At 41.7% G+C, this 19,009-nt stretch overlaps 1 protein-coding gene across 6 annotated transcripts in view; it reads left to right on the forward strand.

The window, feature by feature from the left end:
- Window positions 1-19,009, forward strand: part of RAI14 (retinoic acid induced 14) — a 174,524-nt gene that overhangs the window by 101,575 nt on the left and 53,940 nt on the right. For 4 of the 6 annotated variants that reach the window (XM_077116931.1, XM_077116932.1, XM_077116935.1 and 1 more), the window contains exons 1-2: window positions 6,509-6,761; window positions 6,901-7,031. In XM_077116931.1, the coding sequence (XP_076973046.1) occupies window positions 6,681-6,761; window positions 6,901-7,031 (212 nt within the window). In that variant the 5' untranslated portion in view covers window positions 6,509-6,680. Of the gene's footprint in view, window positions 1-6,508; window positions 6,762-6,900; window positions 7,032-19,009 lie in introns of those variants that run through there. The other 2 variants (XM_077116933.1, XM_077116934.1) reach the window with 1 other exon arrangement.

Here is a 19,009-nt window from a genome sequence, read left to right on the forward strand (position 1 = left end):
AGAGACCGTAAAGCCTGTATGTGTGAATAATCTGAAATAAACGTGCACGGCGACAGGAAACTCATTTTAGGGGTCTTATGCATCGGTCTGAAGTAACAAAACATCATATAGAAAGGTCTTTATGAAACTGCTGGGCTTGGAACTGGGAGAATCGTTAGATGTTTGTCATGATGTAGTTGTAATTTTATGGGTTTTCCATGAACACTAAAGAGAACAATCTTGTAACGCCTTCCTTGGATCAGCTTACACTATTTGCTAAATACATCTTGCATTTTTCAGTTGTTGTGTCCATTGCAAAAGTCAGTTCCTGATAATCAAGAGGCATTCCCTGCCTGCTGAACTGAAAGTTGTCTTTCCCTTCTGTTGTGCTCAGTCTCCATCTCACCCATTTTACCACCTCTAACATCCTATTTTGTATTGTTGGCGCATTTTTCATGTGGCTGTATTTTATCTCTGCAACTCTATAGAAAATTCAGAAAAGACTGTGCTAACCATATAGAAGGCGTTCAGTGAATATTTGTTGAATGAACTAATAAATACAGGGATTGGGTCTCACTTATGTCTGTAACTTCTATAGAATTTTAGCTGTTACTTTATACCTAGTAGACAGAAGCCTAATAAGCCCTGGGTAGTGCAGTTAGCAGGGGAAAAGAGCATCTGCAGTTTGCTTATTTGTTGTCCTCTGTCTTAAAATGATGGAGGTATGCATTATTTTTTTCTGACCGGCGCAGCTTTGAAACTTTCCTAATAAAAACACTGTCTACTTTGCCTAACTTCGTCTCAGCCTTACTGATTATATTGGCAAAACAGTCTGGCCTCCGTGAGCTGGAGAGAGAAAAGCAGCTTTTCCAAAGATAATCTCTCAATTATTCTCCTACAGATGGTTGCTCAAGTAGATCAACAGAACAGGAGCTCTTTTAATTTGCTGTGTTAGAGTTTTAGCATCTTTCCTAAAGAAAGTCAAAGCAGCTCTTTCTCTTCCTGGATTGCTCTGTATCCCTGGATTATTTTGATTGGGTTGTATTAGTACAAAACTCAAACCAGCCGAGCAGCCAGATGTCTGTGTGACTACTGGTTTTCCACTCGTTTTTCAATTCCCAGTGATTAAACCAAAATAGAAGAAGGTAATGCCATGTCTGGCCAAGAATGGACATTGCCCATTGCCAAGGCACCAGTGAACATTGCACAGTTGACATGGTATCTGCTGCCCTAGATGGAGGCAGGCAAGGCTTTCAAGAGGACAGACTCTAAGGGAATACTTTTAAGCCAGTGAGCGTCATTCAGAAATGTTTTGATTAATAGGAAACTTACAGGCCAGCCATTGAAAATCTCATTGATGATATATTAACAGGAAAGTTTAGAACCTATGTTGAGGGTACAGCCACCCTTCCCACATATTCCTTTCGTTGCTGACATATTACACATGTCTCTGGAACGTAACCTGGCTTCCTGAACTTGCAAATCAGGCCTCATGCTCTGCTGAAATCATGTCTGTTTAAACAGTCTCCTGGAAAAGTGAGACATGTTCAGTAACAGTTCATTTCATGTCCGTGAATGTTTCTCTCGAGTCCTTTAAAATGTGATTTTTAGGGAGTGTAGTAGAAAACTTGCAGATTGAAGTTTGCACTCAGGTGTTATCTCTCTCTGAAAGGGAATAGACTGTCAATCCTAAATTGTAAATATTAAGATTTGTAGAAACATAATCAAGAAGGAACAGTGCAGATCATCTACATTCGATAATAATAATAACCACCATTTGTTGGGAGCCGAAGATGCCAGACCCTTTATGTGCATCACATCTGATTCTCAGGATAATTTGTAAGTTGGTAAGATTTCCCCCCATTTTACAGATAAGGAAATGGAGACTCAGAGGTACCAAATACCCTTTGCAAGGGTACCTGCATGGGCAGGTAGGAGCTTTGGAATTTCAGTACAGAATTCCTTATCTCTGAAGCCTCCTTTTTTCTGCATCAGAAGTTGGGCTTATGGATGGGCTGGGGGTTGGGATATAAGGCAAAGAACTCTCTGCAATTGTCAGCAAGTATGTGCATTACTCTGAGGAAAGTCCATCACTTTGTCTGATTCTCAGGGTGGGTTTATGTGGCCTCCAAAGACTAAGAACCAGAGCAGAGCATCACACCACCTTCATTTTAGTATTGAGGAAACTACAAGTGACCTGCAAACCGTCTGAAGGCATTTGGCCAGATGAACTAGAAAACTTCTTTCTAAACTGTATGTGTTTGTGTGTGAAATAAAACACATTAGAGAAAAATGCACAAAACAAGAATATACAGTCTAAAAACTCATTATAAAGTAGAAATCTGTGGCGCCACTAACCAGTAAATAGACATCACCCCAGAATGTTCCAGGTATCCCTGCCGCATCAAATATCGCATCACACCCTCAGCCTCAGTCACTATCCTGACTTTTATGGCAGCCTGGTCCTTGCTTTTCGTTGTGGTTTTACCATCTATGTAAATAATAAGGTTCCACTTTTCCTGTTTTGATCTTTGTATGTGTGCAGTCATACTATTGTGTTCTTTTGTATCTTTCTTCTTTCACCAATGTGGTTTCCAAGATCCATCCACGTTGTTGCATGTAGTTGCAGTTTGGCCATTTTTCATTGCTGTGTGTAACCTGTTGTTTGACAGTTTACAATTTATCTCCTGTCTGTGGATATTTAGGTTATTTGTAATTTTTGCCTATTATGAGCAGTGCTGCTATTAACCTTCTTGCACACAACTCCTGTGTTGCAAACACATGCATTTCTCTCAGCATGTATACCCAGCAATAGAAAGGCTTGCTCTTTAAGGAACATTTAAAGATATGCCTTGTGATCTCCCACATCACAAGGCAAGGACTTACTGTTTTCCACAGTGATTGTGCCATTAACCTTCTTCCTAGGAGAGTAACTTCCTATTGCTCCATTTTCCCCTCCAACACTTCTATTATCAGACCAGAAACAGGTCCTCAGGCAAGAGCATTCTGGTCAGCCTTGCACCTTAGATCATAACATTGCACACTGCCTGCCTGTTCCTTGTTGGTGTCCAGCTGTTTGCCTGCCATTATTGGCTCTATCCTCTGGTGCCTCTGATGAGGTCAGGGTGCTTGGGGTGGTAGGTCTGCAAGAAATAGCCACACTGAGGTTTACCTCCTGGAGGGCCGAAGAGTGCTCAGGTAGGAGAGCAGGTGAGGACCAGTGGAGAAAACCAAGGCTGGCTAGTCCCTTTGGCTTCAGAGATTGGAAGAGTTTTCATTGGCTTAGACCAGTGCCAGAGGAAGTAACTCACAGGATGTTTCAGTCCTCTGGAAGAAGGAGTTGGTAGGGGGAGATTACCAGGGAGTTGGGGGGTCAGAAAGGAGCGTCCTCTCCCAGGAAGTCCTTGCATCCTATTAACAGGTATGTATGGACCCCCACTTTACACAAGGCACTCTGCCAGGCCCTGTGGGAAACATAAGAAAGAAGTCCTGAAAAATGCCTGTGCCCACCTTCCAAGATTCCTGATTCAGTTGGCCTGAAGTGGAGCCTGGACGACAGCATTTTTAAGATAAAAGTCAGCACACAGCCAGGGCTGAGAGCCACTGGTGTGGTCCCTGGCAGGGAAATACAATCTTTCACTACAATATTCAGAGCAAGAAGAAGCCTTACTCCAAACTTCTAATTATACAGTGTAAGGCCCAGAGGTATTCCAGGACATAGTCAAGGCTGCCCAGCTGGTTGGTAGGCGAATTGAGATGGGAGGTTCTAAATCTTAGGACTAGAGCATTCTGTGTCTCTACCACCACCACAGCAATTCTAGATCACTTGAGGTGGGTAGACTAGAAAAATCAGAGAACACACCTGAATAATGAATGGATCGGATGCTCATTTGAGATGAGAATGGGGTCTTCAGCCCTCAGGGCTGAAGTCCCTCCATGCTTCCTTCTTAATTGGCAATGGGAGCAGCTGGCAGGGGAGAAGGGATACTTCCAGCAAGGACATGACCAGCCCTGGCCACTGAGGAAAGCATCAAGGCCTGCTTCTGTGTTGGGTGATTGAGAAGCCAGGAGGCAATGTCAGTTCTCATCTCAGCACTGTCTAAGATACCTTAGATGTGTGCCCATGCCGTTCTTCAGATTAGAACTCAAAGCGATTCTGACAAATGGGAAAAGTCCATCATAAAGAAGACAGTGTCCACTGAGACCAGGCCTTCCACCTGGAATCCTCAGCAAAACTCAGCTGGGATTTGTGACCCTGAGATTTGCAAGAAAATCAGGATAGTGACTTTAAAAGCAGCTGACATAATTCATGTATGGTTCAGAGAACAGGCAGTTGAAGAATATTGTTGTATGTCACCCAAGTTTTAACTCTTCCTTTCCTCTCTCCCAGAGAGGAAACTGACTTTCTCAAGTGCTCACTAGGGGCTGGATACTGGGCCAGCTCTTTACACATGGTATCCAGGATTGTCTACCCCTCCTATATCCTCATGGTAAGGCAGGCACTTACCAAGCATCCAAGACTTTCTCTGGCCTTGGGCATTATGGCTCCTAGGAACAGCACTCAGTATTTGAGGGAGAGGAGTTAAGGGCTAAAAAATCCTGTCTTCTTATCCCTCAGGTGGGACAACTCTAAACCTGGGATCAACAAACATTTTCTGTAAAAGGCCAGGGCATACATACTTTAGGCTTTGTGGCTCATATGGATTCTGTAACAACTATGCGCTCAATCCCAATCCTTTGTAGAGTGAAAGCAACCATAAACAATAGATAAATGAAGGGATGTGGCTGTGTTATAATAAAACTTTATAAAAATGGGCAGGAGGCCCTGCTTTAGTCTGAACAGATTCCCAGACGTCCTTGGCAGGGATGAGTCTCAGGTGTCCATAGCAGTAACCTGATGTGGCAATAACATCCTGCATAGGCTTCCTTCTTTTCCCGTGCTCCCTGGGATCACCAACTACCCAAGCTACCTGCATTCAGATCCTCATCTCAGGGCCCCCCTCCCCTCCCAAGTGCTAACAATCAAAAATGTCTCCAGAAATTGACAAATGTACCCAGGGATGGGAGATGCAAAGCATTCCTAGTTGACAATTACTGGCATAATGGCTATAGTATTTGATGCGCACATATAGAGCATTTTTATTACTGTACAGAACTTCTCCAGAATAATCCCTGGCAGAATTTGGTTTGGGGAGTTTTGTGGCCATTTGGAGCTTTAGAGTGAGCCCATCCAATTTAAAGCCATAGGAAACTAAGGCTTGGAGAGGATGTGGGTGACTTGTTATGAGTTGTTAAGAATTTGTTTATAGTTCTGGACTTTGTGTTCATGCAGCAGGAGGACAAATTGCTAATTTTCATTCAAACCTACCAGATTCTTGCTCAGTTCTTTCACCCAGTGATAAACGGGGTGGGGAGGGAATCTTCAGAAATGAATAGTATAGTCCAGTTCTGGAACTAAGAGATCAAGTTCCTTATTTGAACTGTGGACATATCTATTGGGTGCCTTGTTGTCCTGTAGGCGTTCTCTAAGGCTCTGTCTATACCTGGAGTTGGAGGGGTAGCTCAAACATTTGATGGACCTACTATCTCTCTGAGAGAGTAGAGTCCTATGTTGGGTTTCCAAGTTCCATCACTACGGAGAGGTAGGTCCATGGCAGACTATAATCCCATAAAATCCCTCCTTTTTTTTAGCTTTTAAATCTCCAGTGTCTTTTCTATCCATGGTAAAACCTTTAATATGAAATGCCTGGAGGTTCTAATCTTCAGGAGTCACAAGGAAGGGGAGACTGGGAGAACTATCTGTGGGAAGCTTTGGAGAGAGAAAGAGGAGTCTCATCAGTTAATGGGGCCAGAAATTAGACTTAATCTTAGGGGCCTACTTTAAGGAAGGAGGGCAGGGAGGGCTTGCAAAGTGACCCAGGAGCTTTGATGGGCCTTGTATCTTCTCTTCCCTCCATAAATCTGATATACCATATACACTACCAGATGACTTCCTTAAGCATTCATTCCTCTGATTCAAAACCTTCATTGGCTCACCACTGCCGTTTTTTGTTTTTTTTGTTTTTCTGTTCTTTTTTTTCTTTTTTGTTTTTTTATTATTATTTTTTAATCTCTTGTTTGTTTGTTTCTTTTTTGTTTTACAAATACTGCCTTTTCAGGTTCAAACCTTCTTAGTCACGTACTCAAGGCCCATTTGGTCTTAAAGAGAGATGATTTCTTTACCTTGAGAGAGTGAAAACTAGTTTTTATGCACATGAGAGCTCTCATGTTTTAGTGATTTCTGGAGACTTGGGGTTGATGGTGGTGGAGACCCTGTTCAAAGCTGGTCATTGTTTAGTAACTTGCTCAGGAATGAGTTTTGTTTCTAGCAAATGTTTTGTTAAGTCAGTAGCCTGGACTTAACTGCTTAAAATCAGCATATTGCTCAAACTTGGGCTTGGTAAACAGGCCAGAAAAGGTGACAGTCAAAGCAGATGAAGAATTATGCATATACAAAACCTTGAGTAACCTTGAGCTGCTGGGCTGTTTGGTTCAATAACAGTGGACAGAGTGAGCTGTGGACTAAGTCAAAGGCCAAAGTCCTGAGCAGTCAGGTTGGGCTAGAAATAAGCTAATGTGTAATCTGGCCTTGAGTTCTTTTTAAATTGCTTCATCTTTCTAACCTTAGTTAAAAGAAGTGACTTTGTCTCAGAATGTGTTGAATGGCTGCTATTTCATTTGAACTGTTGATGTTTTCATTTGGGAAACCAGCCTTCTTGGGTGTCTCGATGGTGAAGGGGAAGGTATTTTTAAAGTTACCCACTTGGGGGTCTGGCTTTGATTGCAGCAGTGGGAGGCTGGGGAGCCGGGAGGAGCCAGGCTCTGCAGTTCAGGTCTGGCCACTCTTCTTCTTCAGCGCCGTTTCTTCCTTTTGCCCCGTAGGCCAACGAGTGGAACAAGAACGATGACCGCCTGCTGCAGGCTGTGGAGAGCGGAGATGCAGAGAAGGTGGCCTCGCTGCTGGGCAAGAAGGGGGCCAGTGCCACCAAGCACGACGGCGAGGGCAAGACCGCGTAAGCTGGAAACTTTGGTCTATAAACGGGCCCGTTCTGGGTCTTCACAGACTGTTCTTTGGAAGTCTTAGCGTCCGTAGGGGGATTTCACAAGTACTTTTTATGGAAACTTTGTGAAATTTTGCCCCCCACCCCATGTTAAAATATGTAAGAGAATATTTTAATCTAGTTCCTTTCTCTTCAGGTTTCAAATTACACACTGAGCTTTACCTTGAATTGCTGTATTTGTTCCCAGATGTAACCAAAGGTTTTACCAAAGAATAAGTAGCACCAGGATTGCAACCAATAGGTAGATACCAGATTAGAACCAGCATAGAAGAGAAAGAGCAGTTTTTTTCCATATCCTTCAGACCTTACTATTTATATTGTTATATTATTGATTTTCGTACCCCTCTTAACATATATTCATAATTATACCTGTAGTATGAATTTTTCTGTATGATTTGTCATATGTGGTACTCCTGCTTGTCATGAGGAAAATTATGCATGGGATTGTGTGTGTGCATTCCATAAAGATATATATGGTGGTATTGTAGAGAAATCATTGACTTTGGCACCAAATGGACTTCTAACATGGATTCTACCAATCATGGTCATGTGATCCTTAAACGTCAATTTCCTCACTGTAAACTGGGGATCATATTATTTAACCACTAGAGTAGGGATGAGTATAAAATGAGATATTGGCGAGGTTGGGAGTCCCCAGAAGCAGGCCCTGAGGTGAGGATTTGAATGCAGGTAGCTTGGGTAGTTGGTGATCCCAGGGAGCACGGGAAAGGAAGGAAGCCTATACAGGATGTTATTGCCACATCAGGTTACTGTTATGGACACCTGAGACTCATCCCTGCTGAGGACGTCTGGGAATCCGTTCAGACTAAAGCAGGGCCTCCTGCCCATTTTTATAAAGTTTTATTATAACACAGCCACATCCCTTCATTTATCTATTGTTTATGGTTGCTTTCACTCTACAAAGGATTGGGATTGAGCGCATAGTTGTTACAGAATCCATATGAGCCACAAAGCCTAAAGTATGTATGCCCTGGCCTTTTACAGAAAATATTTGTTGATCCCAGGTTTAGAGTTGTCCCACCTGAGGGATAAGAAGACAGGATTTTTTAGCCCTTAACTCCTCTCCCTCAAATACTGAGTGCTGTTCCTAGGAGCCATAATGCCCAAGGCCAGAGAAAGTCTTGGATGCTTGGTAAGTGCCTGCCTTACCACGAGGATATAGGAGGGGTACAGACAGTCCTGGATACCATGTGTAAAGAGCTGGCCCAGTATCCAGCCCCCAGTGAGCATTTGAGAAAGTCAGTTCCCTCCCGTCCTCCTAGATTAGTGATTCTCAATCTTGGCTGCTCCTGCATTAGAATCATCTAATGTACTTTAGAAAAATATTGATGCCATGTCCCATTCTGGAGATTCTCAATCACTTGGTCTGGGGAGAGGCCCAGGAATTACTGCTTCTGAAGTGCCCCCTGTAGGTCCAGCCAGAGAAGAGAGATAAAAGACAATTATCAAGAGAAAATTGAGCTTCACCTCTTTAGCAAATTTTGTCTGTTAAACCCTCTTCCCGACACTCATTGGATCCCACCGCATAGACATCCAGCCTATTGTTTTGCAAGCCACAAGATGGCTTAGTGGGGCTGAACTCTAACAAGGAACCAGGCTGGTTGCTATATAGAGGACAGAGGGAGCCCTTCTCACCTAAGATCAGAGCCTAGTCTCATATGGGCTTGGCTCATCATCTCTCCCAATGCCCCCAGGTTGAGCCTCCACCCCATTAGCCTTGGCTTGACTTTCCATGTTTGCAGAGGCCTGTCAGAGGTACGGGACCATGGCTGGACAAAACTCTGACTTGGTGATCAGAACTTTCAAACAGTAGGTGGGCTCTGATTGTTGGCAAATACTTGTTGCATCACCTACCTACTCAATCTTGTTAATTTTCAATCTTTGTCCTTCTTCCACTCTAGATGGTCAATTCCTTGATAGTAGAGACTGTGACTTGGTTGTTCCCCACTATAATCCCATCATCTAGTCCTTTGCCCGGCCTGTAGTAAGTTCTCAATAAGTATTGGTTGAATGTGTTAATTCACCTTTTCCTGCAATACCACATTTAGAGTTAGCACTGTCTGAGCCTGCAGTGGCAGATGCCCGCACTCCCAAACCTGTCCGAGGTCTTTGGTGGCAAACAGATGTGGTTTAGGGCTGCTTTTTGTACCACTATTCAACCTTCTTGACACCAGCTCCCCACAATCCAGCTGTGTAGGTATCTGTACAAAAGAACGTTTTCTAACCATCTCAGGGAAAGGGAGATATATTATTGTGATAGTTTTGTCCAAGATAGTACTGCTGAGAATGAAGATAGAAAATTTAGATTAGAAACTGAGCCACAATTTTGATCACCATAACAAATGTGTACCTTTTGTTAATAAGGTATTTCTTGTGTGTAAAATAGAGAGCCAGATTGTTATTTTCCATTTCCCTTTTTATGATAGAAAAATCACTACCCCCATTTTGCAGATGATAAAACTAAGGCACACATTTCAACTTGCCTTGGGAGATGGTAAGTTATCTATAGAACTAGACCTAACATTTCTATCTTTGCACTTAAAAGTCCACCATTTTTTTTCATTGTATCACCCTGTATTGTGTAGAAAATTAAAAGAACTATATGAAAAAGGAAAATGGTTTTTTTTCAGCGCATGATTTTTCCTAAGGAATTTTCTGTCAAAACTTAGTTTGCCAGCTTGGAGTATGATTCAAGTTATTTGATGATTCAAGTTATTAACTGATAACTGTAAGAATTTACCATGGAATTAAACCTTTTAATCTGACTTCATATTTTCATTCAAATCGAATGGTATTAGTATTGAGAATGAAGTGGAGCTGTGGTGCAGTGGACAGTCTTTTCTGTCACTTTGGTATCATGCAAGACAAAAGATTTTGTTGTAACAGTGAGCCCCAGAAATGTGAGCCTCGTCACCCGTATTTGGATTTAGTTGAATTTTGCATTCCTGTCTGAGTGTAGATGTGTCTCCCATACACTTGAAGATTTTTCTTAAACTGTGGAGACATTTGATGTTGTTGTTGTCCCTTGGGGTGTGTTTGGTTTAGTGATGTGTAACTTCTGGGAGCAGTTGTGAGTCCACAATAGACCTGTCCAGTTGTGAGGCTCTGGTCTATTGTGGTCTCTCTGGTCTACCAACCTCACGGAATCTGCTGGCACAGGGTTTATTTGCAGCCTCGTATTATGGTATATTTTGCATTTCTCTCTAACGATTAAGGCCAGATTACACTCTTGAAAGTTAGGTCCTTGAAAGTACTTGGCCTCATTTTCTGCCTGCTCTTTAGGGTTTCTGTTTTGGTTTGTGCAGTTCCAAATCAGAATTAAGCTGGAGGCCTCTTTTCTGAAGAGCTTTTGTGATAAGCCCTGTACTTTTGCTCAGGAATCTGCAGTGAAACCCTGTTGTGCTATCAGTCTGCAGTCCCGATTTTGGCTCTCAAGGTCCTTCCTCTGGCCCTGCTCCTACCTGTCTCCCTGTTGTCTCCCTCACTGCAGCCTAGCGCTCATGCTTGCCTGGAGAGGTGAAACTGGCCACCCTCTCTCTCCCCTCAGGTGGGAATTTCCATATATTGCTCAGGACCTCTGTCTATCCAGAATGCTTTCCTCCCTGATTTTATCAGTTCTTTTTAAAATTTTTCTTCTCTTTAAAATAGTAAAGTCTTGATTAGATATTTGATCTATTTTATTGCATTTTTGTTTTCTGAAAGTCTTGAATCCCTTATAACATAGGAAGCTTCCTGAGGACAGTATCTCATGATTTCTTTCTTTTTTTTCTCCTTCCTTCCTTCCTCCCTTCATCTCTCCCACTCTCCCTCTTCCCTTCCCTCCCCTTCCTTTCCCTTTGTTTTCCTTATCTTTCTCATTATTCCAGGCAAAAAAAGAGGCATTCAATTAGTATTTTTGAAAGTGACTTTTCAGATTATCAAGGAAAGAAAATACTCTCTTTTTGCTGGCAGTATCTCATGGATAAATTACTGAAGTGTGACTTGATTTGGAGTTCAGGGGGGAAGGCTGTTCTGGTGACTATCACAGACTGGACCGTCTGCTTTCCCAGTTTCCAGTGGAATTGAAAGGAGGAAATACTCAACCTTTACTACCTAGAGAACCAGACGGTCCAGAAAGTCTCAAGAATGTGGCAGCAAAGGCTGCCATCTCTTGAGACGTTCTCCAGAAGCATCCAAAACCCAAGGTCAACAACCAGAAGGGTGGTTTGGTCATTTCTCAAACTTTTCACTTCCTTCCTGGAATATTTCATTTAGGGAAAGATAAGAAACCTTGTCAGATTTGTTTTTGTCTCTTTAAGCCTGATCAAAGAGGGGCTGAAAAAAGGAAAAGCAACTGAATGACTGGAATTCATTTAGGAAGGAGTAAAAGAAGGGTGGTGTCTCGGGTCAGAAAGAGAGCAGAATGGAGCAGGGCAGAGAGTTACAGCTCCAGGCAGTTTATGGAGTCAGGCTTGGCTTCCCTCTGCCCCATCTGCTCTCTTTCCATGGTGGATGTGAGGAAGTGGGAGGATGTCAACGCCCGGAAACCTCTTACCATAGAACAGTCTAATTGTTTCAAGATGGTTTCCCCTGCATTTGGGTGTGCATTTAATTAAAGTTATGTGTGTTTGTCTTAGGAACAACCAGACTAAATAAAATCACTGCTGGGAGTGTGGTATTTGAACAAAAACCACCCAGGCATGTGTGTATAGAATTAATAGATGATACATTGTCTGCATTTCATGTAGCACACATTTCGGAAACCTGATCTTTTCGGCTTTGAAAGCAGGAGTGGTGCAATTATGTTTAGATGACTCTGTGGGGCTTAAACAATGTAGGGAGGTAGTCCTTGAACTCTACAAGTCAGTAGGACAAAGGACTTGTCTAGTTGGAGGCTTGTACTTTGGTTCTTCCGGGTTTTCTCGGAACAGGGATGTGTTAGATATTTTTTACCAGCTGTTCAGTCTTTGAAATCAAGTCAGACTACCTGGTCGTTTTTCTCCAGTTCTTCTCACATACAGCTACCAAATGAATTTACTTAAAAATACTACATACTATTAGTTTAATTGCAGCCTCCTTCCCTGCAAAATTACCTTCCAGGCAAAATCAGCCGTTGTCTTTCTTAAGCCTGTTGATATTTGACAGAGGGATAGAGTGAAAGATATAATTGCTGCATAATTTGTCCATTATACTTTGAGTCACATAGATTTTCTGAGGCAATAAAGGTTATTTAGATGAACCTCTGTTCATCTTGCAAATATGCCCAAATGTATTTATTTCATATCCCTTGAATCTAAAATGTCCCAAACCCTATGGGATGTACAAACAGAAAAGGCAGAAAATATATTCTGTGCCCACAACATGCTACAGCATCTGAGAAGACAAGACCAATGAAAGTACTGGAGAGTAATTAAATGCTTATGTGGCAAATACTGCGTGCCAGGGGTTCAGACAGGGAGAGAAAGACAGTGAAGCCATGGAGGGGCTAAGAAATGCTTCCTAGAAGAGTGATGTGACGTGAGCCTTTGAAGAATAGAGAGGATTTGGGTAGGTCTGGGGAAGAGGACTGTATGGGCATAGGAAACAGCAGGAACAGTAGCCATGCTACATTGACAAGAAAAATAACGACAGAGTGGCCATCGGGTTCCTTCCCTTTTAAAAGCGTGTCATAGTAGCTGCTCCCGTTGGAAGCACCTGGTGTGCTTTGAGATTCTGAGTCCATTGGTTTGGATACAGTTGGGGATCTGGTTTTTTTAAAGCACCCCAGGTGATTTGAATGATCAGTCCAAATTGAGAACCCCTGCCAGACCCTCCAGCGTGAGGCCCCAAGTTTCTAAGCCAGGGGCTTCCTAACAGGTGCGCCTGTGACTTTCTAACAGGTTTCAGGTGAGCTGTGGAAGGGCTGTGGGGGGCCTGGGACCTGGTTGGCTGGGAAGGAAAGGGAGGCATTGATGTCCGGGTCTGCTATTTTGTTGTTGTTGTTTTAAACTATTTTGGGGGGTGGGCTGTCTCTTGTAGAGTGTATGGCTTTCTTAGGCTTAGAGTTCCCCACCTTTTAGTCAATCTTAATTCTACTGTTCCACATTTATATAGCTCTTCCACCTTGAAATCTTCTATAAAATTCCAACCCGCGTTGATTTTCCTTATCTTTGGGCACTTAATTATCTGTATCAACATAGCATTTCATTATGTACTATACACAGTCCTCTGCTTATTTAGTGAATGTTAGTTTTGGTTGAACTAGACTGTAAGCCCAAAGGAAGGCTGGCTTCTGTTTTTGGTTTGTTCCCAGTACAAGGGACACTTAGGTCACAGGCCTCAAACTCCACTATGTGCAGGCACCTGGCAAGGAGTGGCAATGAGGGAAGCAGGCAGCTACCTGGCAAGTGTTACTTATCTAAATTGGCAGCTGCCACCTTACTGTAGGAAATGCCCCCATGCTGTATTGCCAGACCTTCCAAGTTTTCAGGAGAAGATGGAAGGCCAGATAATCATTTGCAATTTTAAGTATTGGCAACACTTTTTAAAATAGACTTTACTTTTTAAGGTAGCTATAGGTTTACAGAAAAATGATGCAGAAAGTATACTTTCTGAACTTTCAGAGTTCCCATATACGGCCCCCAAACAACTTCTCCTATTTTTAGAATTTTGCATTACTGTGGTATATTTATAGTTGAAGAGGCAAAATTATTAAATTATGTTATTAACTAAAGTCCATAGTTTACATTAGGGTTCACTTTTTGTGTTGTATAGTTAATATGTTTCTGTGTGTGTGTGTGTGTGTGTGTGTGTGTGTGTGTGGTAACATCGTTCTAGTTTGCTAGCTGCCAGAATGCAATATACCAGAAACAGAACGGCTTTTAAAAAGGGGAATTTAATAATTGCTAGTTTACAATTCTAAGGCTATGAAATTGTCCAGATTAAAACAAGTCTATAGAAATGTCTAATCTAAAGCATCCAGAGAAAGATACCTTGGTTCAACAAGGCCAATTTCTCTCTCAGCTGGAAAGGCACTTTGTGCACATGGCGGCATCTGCTAGCTTTCTCTCCAGCCTCGAGCTTCATGAAGCTCCCTGGAAGGCGTTTTCCTTCTTCAGCTCCCAAGGTCACTGGCTGGTGGACTTTGCTTCCCATGGCTATGCCATTCTGTTGTCCTTCTCTGCTCTCTCAGAATCTACAAAGGTCGCTGGCTGGTGGACTTTGCGGTTCTCTCAGCCTTGTGGCTCTGCTCAGTTCTGCTGTGGTTTTCTCATCGTTCTTAAAAAGCATTCTCTCCAAAAATTGTCTCCTCTTTTATAGGATCCCAGTAAACTAATCAACTCTCACATAGAATGGGTGGAGACACGTCTCCATCTAATCAAGTTTAATATCCACAATTGATTGAGTCACATCTCCGTGGAGATTAACTCTACTCCTGAATAGGGATTAGAAGAAACCGTTGCTCCCGCAAGATTGATTAGGGTTAAAATATAGCTTTTCTAGGGAACATTAATCCTTTCAAACCAGCACACATATATACAACATAAAATTCCCCATTGTAACCACTTTTAAATATACAATTCACTGGTGGTAGTTACATTCACAATGTGGCACTATGGGTACCACCATCCCTTACCAAAACTTTCCATCACCCCAAACAGAATCTCTGTACCTATTATGCATCAAATCCCTGTTTCCCACACCCACCCCTGGTAACAAATTTTTTAAACATGGTGCAGCCCAAAGCAGACACTTTGGCAGATGGAATTATGCCTTGAGATTGCCGGTCTCCCCACCTCTGCTTTATGTACTTCAATCAGTTCCTGTTGAATGGACGTGACTTCCATCTCCTTGCTTCCCTTCCTTTCATGCTGAAAGTACTATTCCAAAAGTAACCTTTTGGATCTTGAGGAAAATATAGTGAAATGAAAACCTGGGATCCAATCAGTTGAATGTAATCCAGTCAGTTGGAGACTTTTAAGGGAGAGGTGATGATTTCAGCAGTCAGAAGAGAGAACTTTCCATCTCTACTTCAGCCATCCAGTCAGCCTCTCCACGGAATTCATCAAACACCTTCATCTATTGTTGCCTGCCCATGGCCTGTTCTGTGGAATTTGGACTTGTGCGTCCCCACGGTTGCATGAGTCACTTTTATAAAATCTTATATTTACGTATGTCTCCTGTTGGTTCCATCTCCCTAGAGAACCCTAACTAATACACTAGGCTTAAAAGTGGTGTGGTTTCCTAGCACACTTGATACTTCATCTCAGGGTCCCTTCCTCCAATCCCTGGGAGAAGTAGCGCTGCTGAGTCTATTTGCACATTGTGACATTTAGAGGACAATAATTCTATTTTACAGTCTTTTTCTTTCAATGCCAGTCACCACCTGAAACTTTATTGAACCTATCTGAAACATTTAGTATTGAAAGGCAACATTTCTCAATCTTTCTACTGCATCAATTCCTAATAGAAGCAGAAGAGAATTTAGTTTTTCAATGCTTTTACAGCCGAAAGGTATTAGGCAACAGCAATACCACCTTCCTTACCCTCAGATTGTAATCTGAAAAGGGAATCCAGACCTTTTAATCCTATTATTAGGATTGTCCCACTGAAATATTGGGTGTCGGTTAAACCTCGTGTGAGTTCAGTGACCTCATTAGAATCTAGATATTGCAGAAAAATAAGTGCCATTAAATACTCAATCAGGTTGGAATCATAGACTTTCAGAACTGGAAACGACTTTAGTGATTATATAGACCAAATGAGTAAACTGAGGCCAGTGAATTTGAATGACTTTATTGCCCCACAGCTAGGGCATGGCAGAGTTGGAATGAGAATCAAAGATTACTGACTTGTAGTTCATACTTCCTTCGATTTATACCAGTGGTCCTAAATACTTAGCAGATGTCAGAATCACGGGGTGGGGTGAGAGTGGGGCTGGAGGCTTGTTAAAACACAGAGTGTAGGGTCCTAGCCCTGGAGTCTGGGTCAGCCCAAGAATTTGCATTTCTAATAAGTTCCTAGTTGACAATGATATTGCTCATCCGAGAACCATGCATTGCGAACCACTGGATAACACTGTGTTAGGGAACAAAATTGAACTTATGACAGTGAGCAGGGGAGAATGAAGCCAGAGAGAGAACCACAGGATAGATTTCTGGAGTAAATAATATAAAGGGGATTTATTAAGTTACAAGTTTACAGTTTTAAGGGCATGAAAATGTCTAAACTAAGGCATGAGAGAAAGATACCTTGACTCAAGAAAAGCCGATGGAGCCAGAACACCTCTGTCAGCTGGGAAGACACATGGCTGGCTTCTGCTGGTCCTTTGGCTTATGGTTTCAAACAGCTTCCAGGGGGAGGGGGATGTATTTTCTTTCTGCATCTCCAATGTCTCTGTCCATGTTGGTTCTGAGCTTTTTCCAAAATGGTTCCCTCTTAAAGGATTCCAATAAGCAGATTAAAACCCAGCTTGAATAGGTGGAGATACATCTACAGGATTGGATTAGGAAAAAGAACATTGATTTTCTGGGGTACATAACTGATTCAAACCAAAAAAAGTAGAATTAAAGTGTAGGCAATTTTAGGTCGTTGGGATGTGAGGTAACCACTGCAGAGTTGAAGTGGTCTCAAGGGGTTATGAGAAAGCTATTTTTTATCATGAAGCATTTATGAGTTTCTCACTGATCACAGTGATCCCTTTCTTGGAAATAAAGAGTTCTTAAAAGACAAGAAGAGAGGTGGTGAGGACACATTGGGAGAAACTGCTCTTAGGGTCATTGAAATAAGTTCAAGTCCTGATTTTTTACTCGTTTCCTAACCTCTCTGACCCTCAGTGTCTTCATCTGTGAAGCAGGGGGACATTGGGCCAGTTTATCTTTCTTGAACTCTTCTAACACTGGGATTCTGGGGCATGGTTAATGCTGGTATGGTTTGGGACGGTTGTGGCTTTGCGTGAGTGTTGGTAGTTTGCTAGATTTGGTGAGTGAAAATTGGTTGCAGAGGCAGTGGAAGGAATTGGAGACCCAGTCATGGTAATCACCTTGTTGCAATCTTGACCTTACTCTGCCAGCTCTCTTGGTGTTGATGGAAGTCAAGTTGGTGAAGGAAACAAGGAAGGGTTCAGATTGAGTCAAATTTTGTGTGGATGAATATACCTGAAAAATCGAAGTCTTCTAAAAGTAGCCTTGGAACTTGTATTTTCTTCAAATATGTTTCATCTGGTAATCAGAAATGAGAAGATTTATGTCTGTTATTACTCTGAACGATAGAAGGTGGTTTCTACGCCATAACTTACAGGCTTTTGAATAGCAATAATTCAAGTCTCCTTTAAGTGGTTAAGATCCTTGAGAAATGTCCCAGCCTTGTCCTGAAGTGTTTATTTAGGGAAAGTTTGCACAACTTGCTGAGTGGCTTTGTAGGAAATGAAACCTCCATTGCCGGCTCTGTTTTCTTCAGCGTTTGAATTACTTTCCCATTAGTTTGCAAGCCCTAGCAACACCAGCTCTGCCCCTGTTTGCTTTTTGTGAAATACTTCCAGTTTTTAGTTTAAACTTTGTTTTTTCAAGAGCAGCATTACCAGTAAATTTTATTACAATAGTGTAATGTTTCACAATTTGCAATGATTCAACAACCAACAGTGGTGGTCAGGGGCCAGCTTTGGAGGCCATGTACCTAGATTTAGAATCCAGGATCCACTACTTGTCAATTCTGGGACTTCAGGCATTTTCCTAAATGTCTCTCTGCCTCTCCACCCCGCTGTAGGATTGTTATGAATATGTAATGAGGTAAGACATAAAACATTCCTGATGCATAGTATTTCCATAGATTAGCTGCCATTATTAATGATGTCGCTATTGTTTAATTATCTCAAAAACTCTGCTATCCTGTTTTTATAGGTGAAGAAATTACAGTTAAGTACCTCATTGACTGAAAGGGGGAAGAGAGAAATTAGACAAAATAGAGTATCAATGGCTGAGAGATTCCAAATAGAGTCGAGAGGTTATTCTTACGCATTAGATAGATATCACCTTTTTAGTTAAGGCATAACAGTGAGGCTGGAGGAAACTGCCTGAAAATGTAGAGCTGTGTTCCAGTAGCCATATTTCTTGAAGATGATTGTATAATGATACAGCTTTCGCAATATGAAATGTGTGATTATGAAAACCTTCTGTCTGATGCTTCTTTTTTCTACCTAATGGACAGATGAGTAAAACATATGAATTAAAAATAAATAAATAATAGGGGGAACAAATCTTAAAATAAATTTAGTAGATTGAAATGCTAGTGATCAATGAAAGGGAGGGGTAAGGGGTATGGTATGTATGAATTTCTTTCCTGTTTTCTTTGTATTTCTTTTTCTGAATTGATGCAAATGTTCTAAGAAATGATCATAATGAATATACAGCTATGTGATGAAAAAAAAAGAATGTTCGTATTGTATATTGATTGGTGTTGTAGACCCAGCCTTGATACCCAAGAATCTTTCACCACCTCACTCACTCTCCCTCTGCTATTTCCTCCACCTTGCCTTTAGCCTGCCACCCAGCTATTGCTTGAGGCTACTGGGGACATCAGCGAGTTGACCTTCTCTTCAGTGGGGAAAAAAAAAAAAGAATGAAAAAGAGAGAGAGGTCCACTAAACTCTTAAACACAGAAACCTTGGGATCTTTCCAAGTGACAAAAGCAAGGAAATTCCTAATATTAATAAGCAGCAAAAGGATCTAAGTAATTTTATGTCAATCTTGAGGCTTCTCTATTTGCTCCTTTTAGTTGTATCGCTGTTGAAGAGCCCCAGCTGAGTTTTATAAGCAAAACTAAACATTTCCTACCATAATAAAACATAGAACAATGGATATTCCTTTTTTTGTATGAAACATACCCACGAAATTGTCTTTACTGGATTTTTAAATCCTTAAAATTGTCTTTGGGGATTATGTTTTCAAAAGGAC

The sequence above is a fragment of the Tamandua tetradactyla genome, chromosome 9, assembly GCF_023851605.1.
Source record: "Tamandua tetradactyla isolate mTamTet1 chromosome 9, mTamTet1.pri, whole genome shotgun sequence".
Classification (NCBI taxonomy): domain Eukaryota; kingdom Metazoa; phylum Chordata; class Mammalia; order Pilosa; family Myrmecophagidae; genus Tamandua; species Tamandua tetradactyla.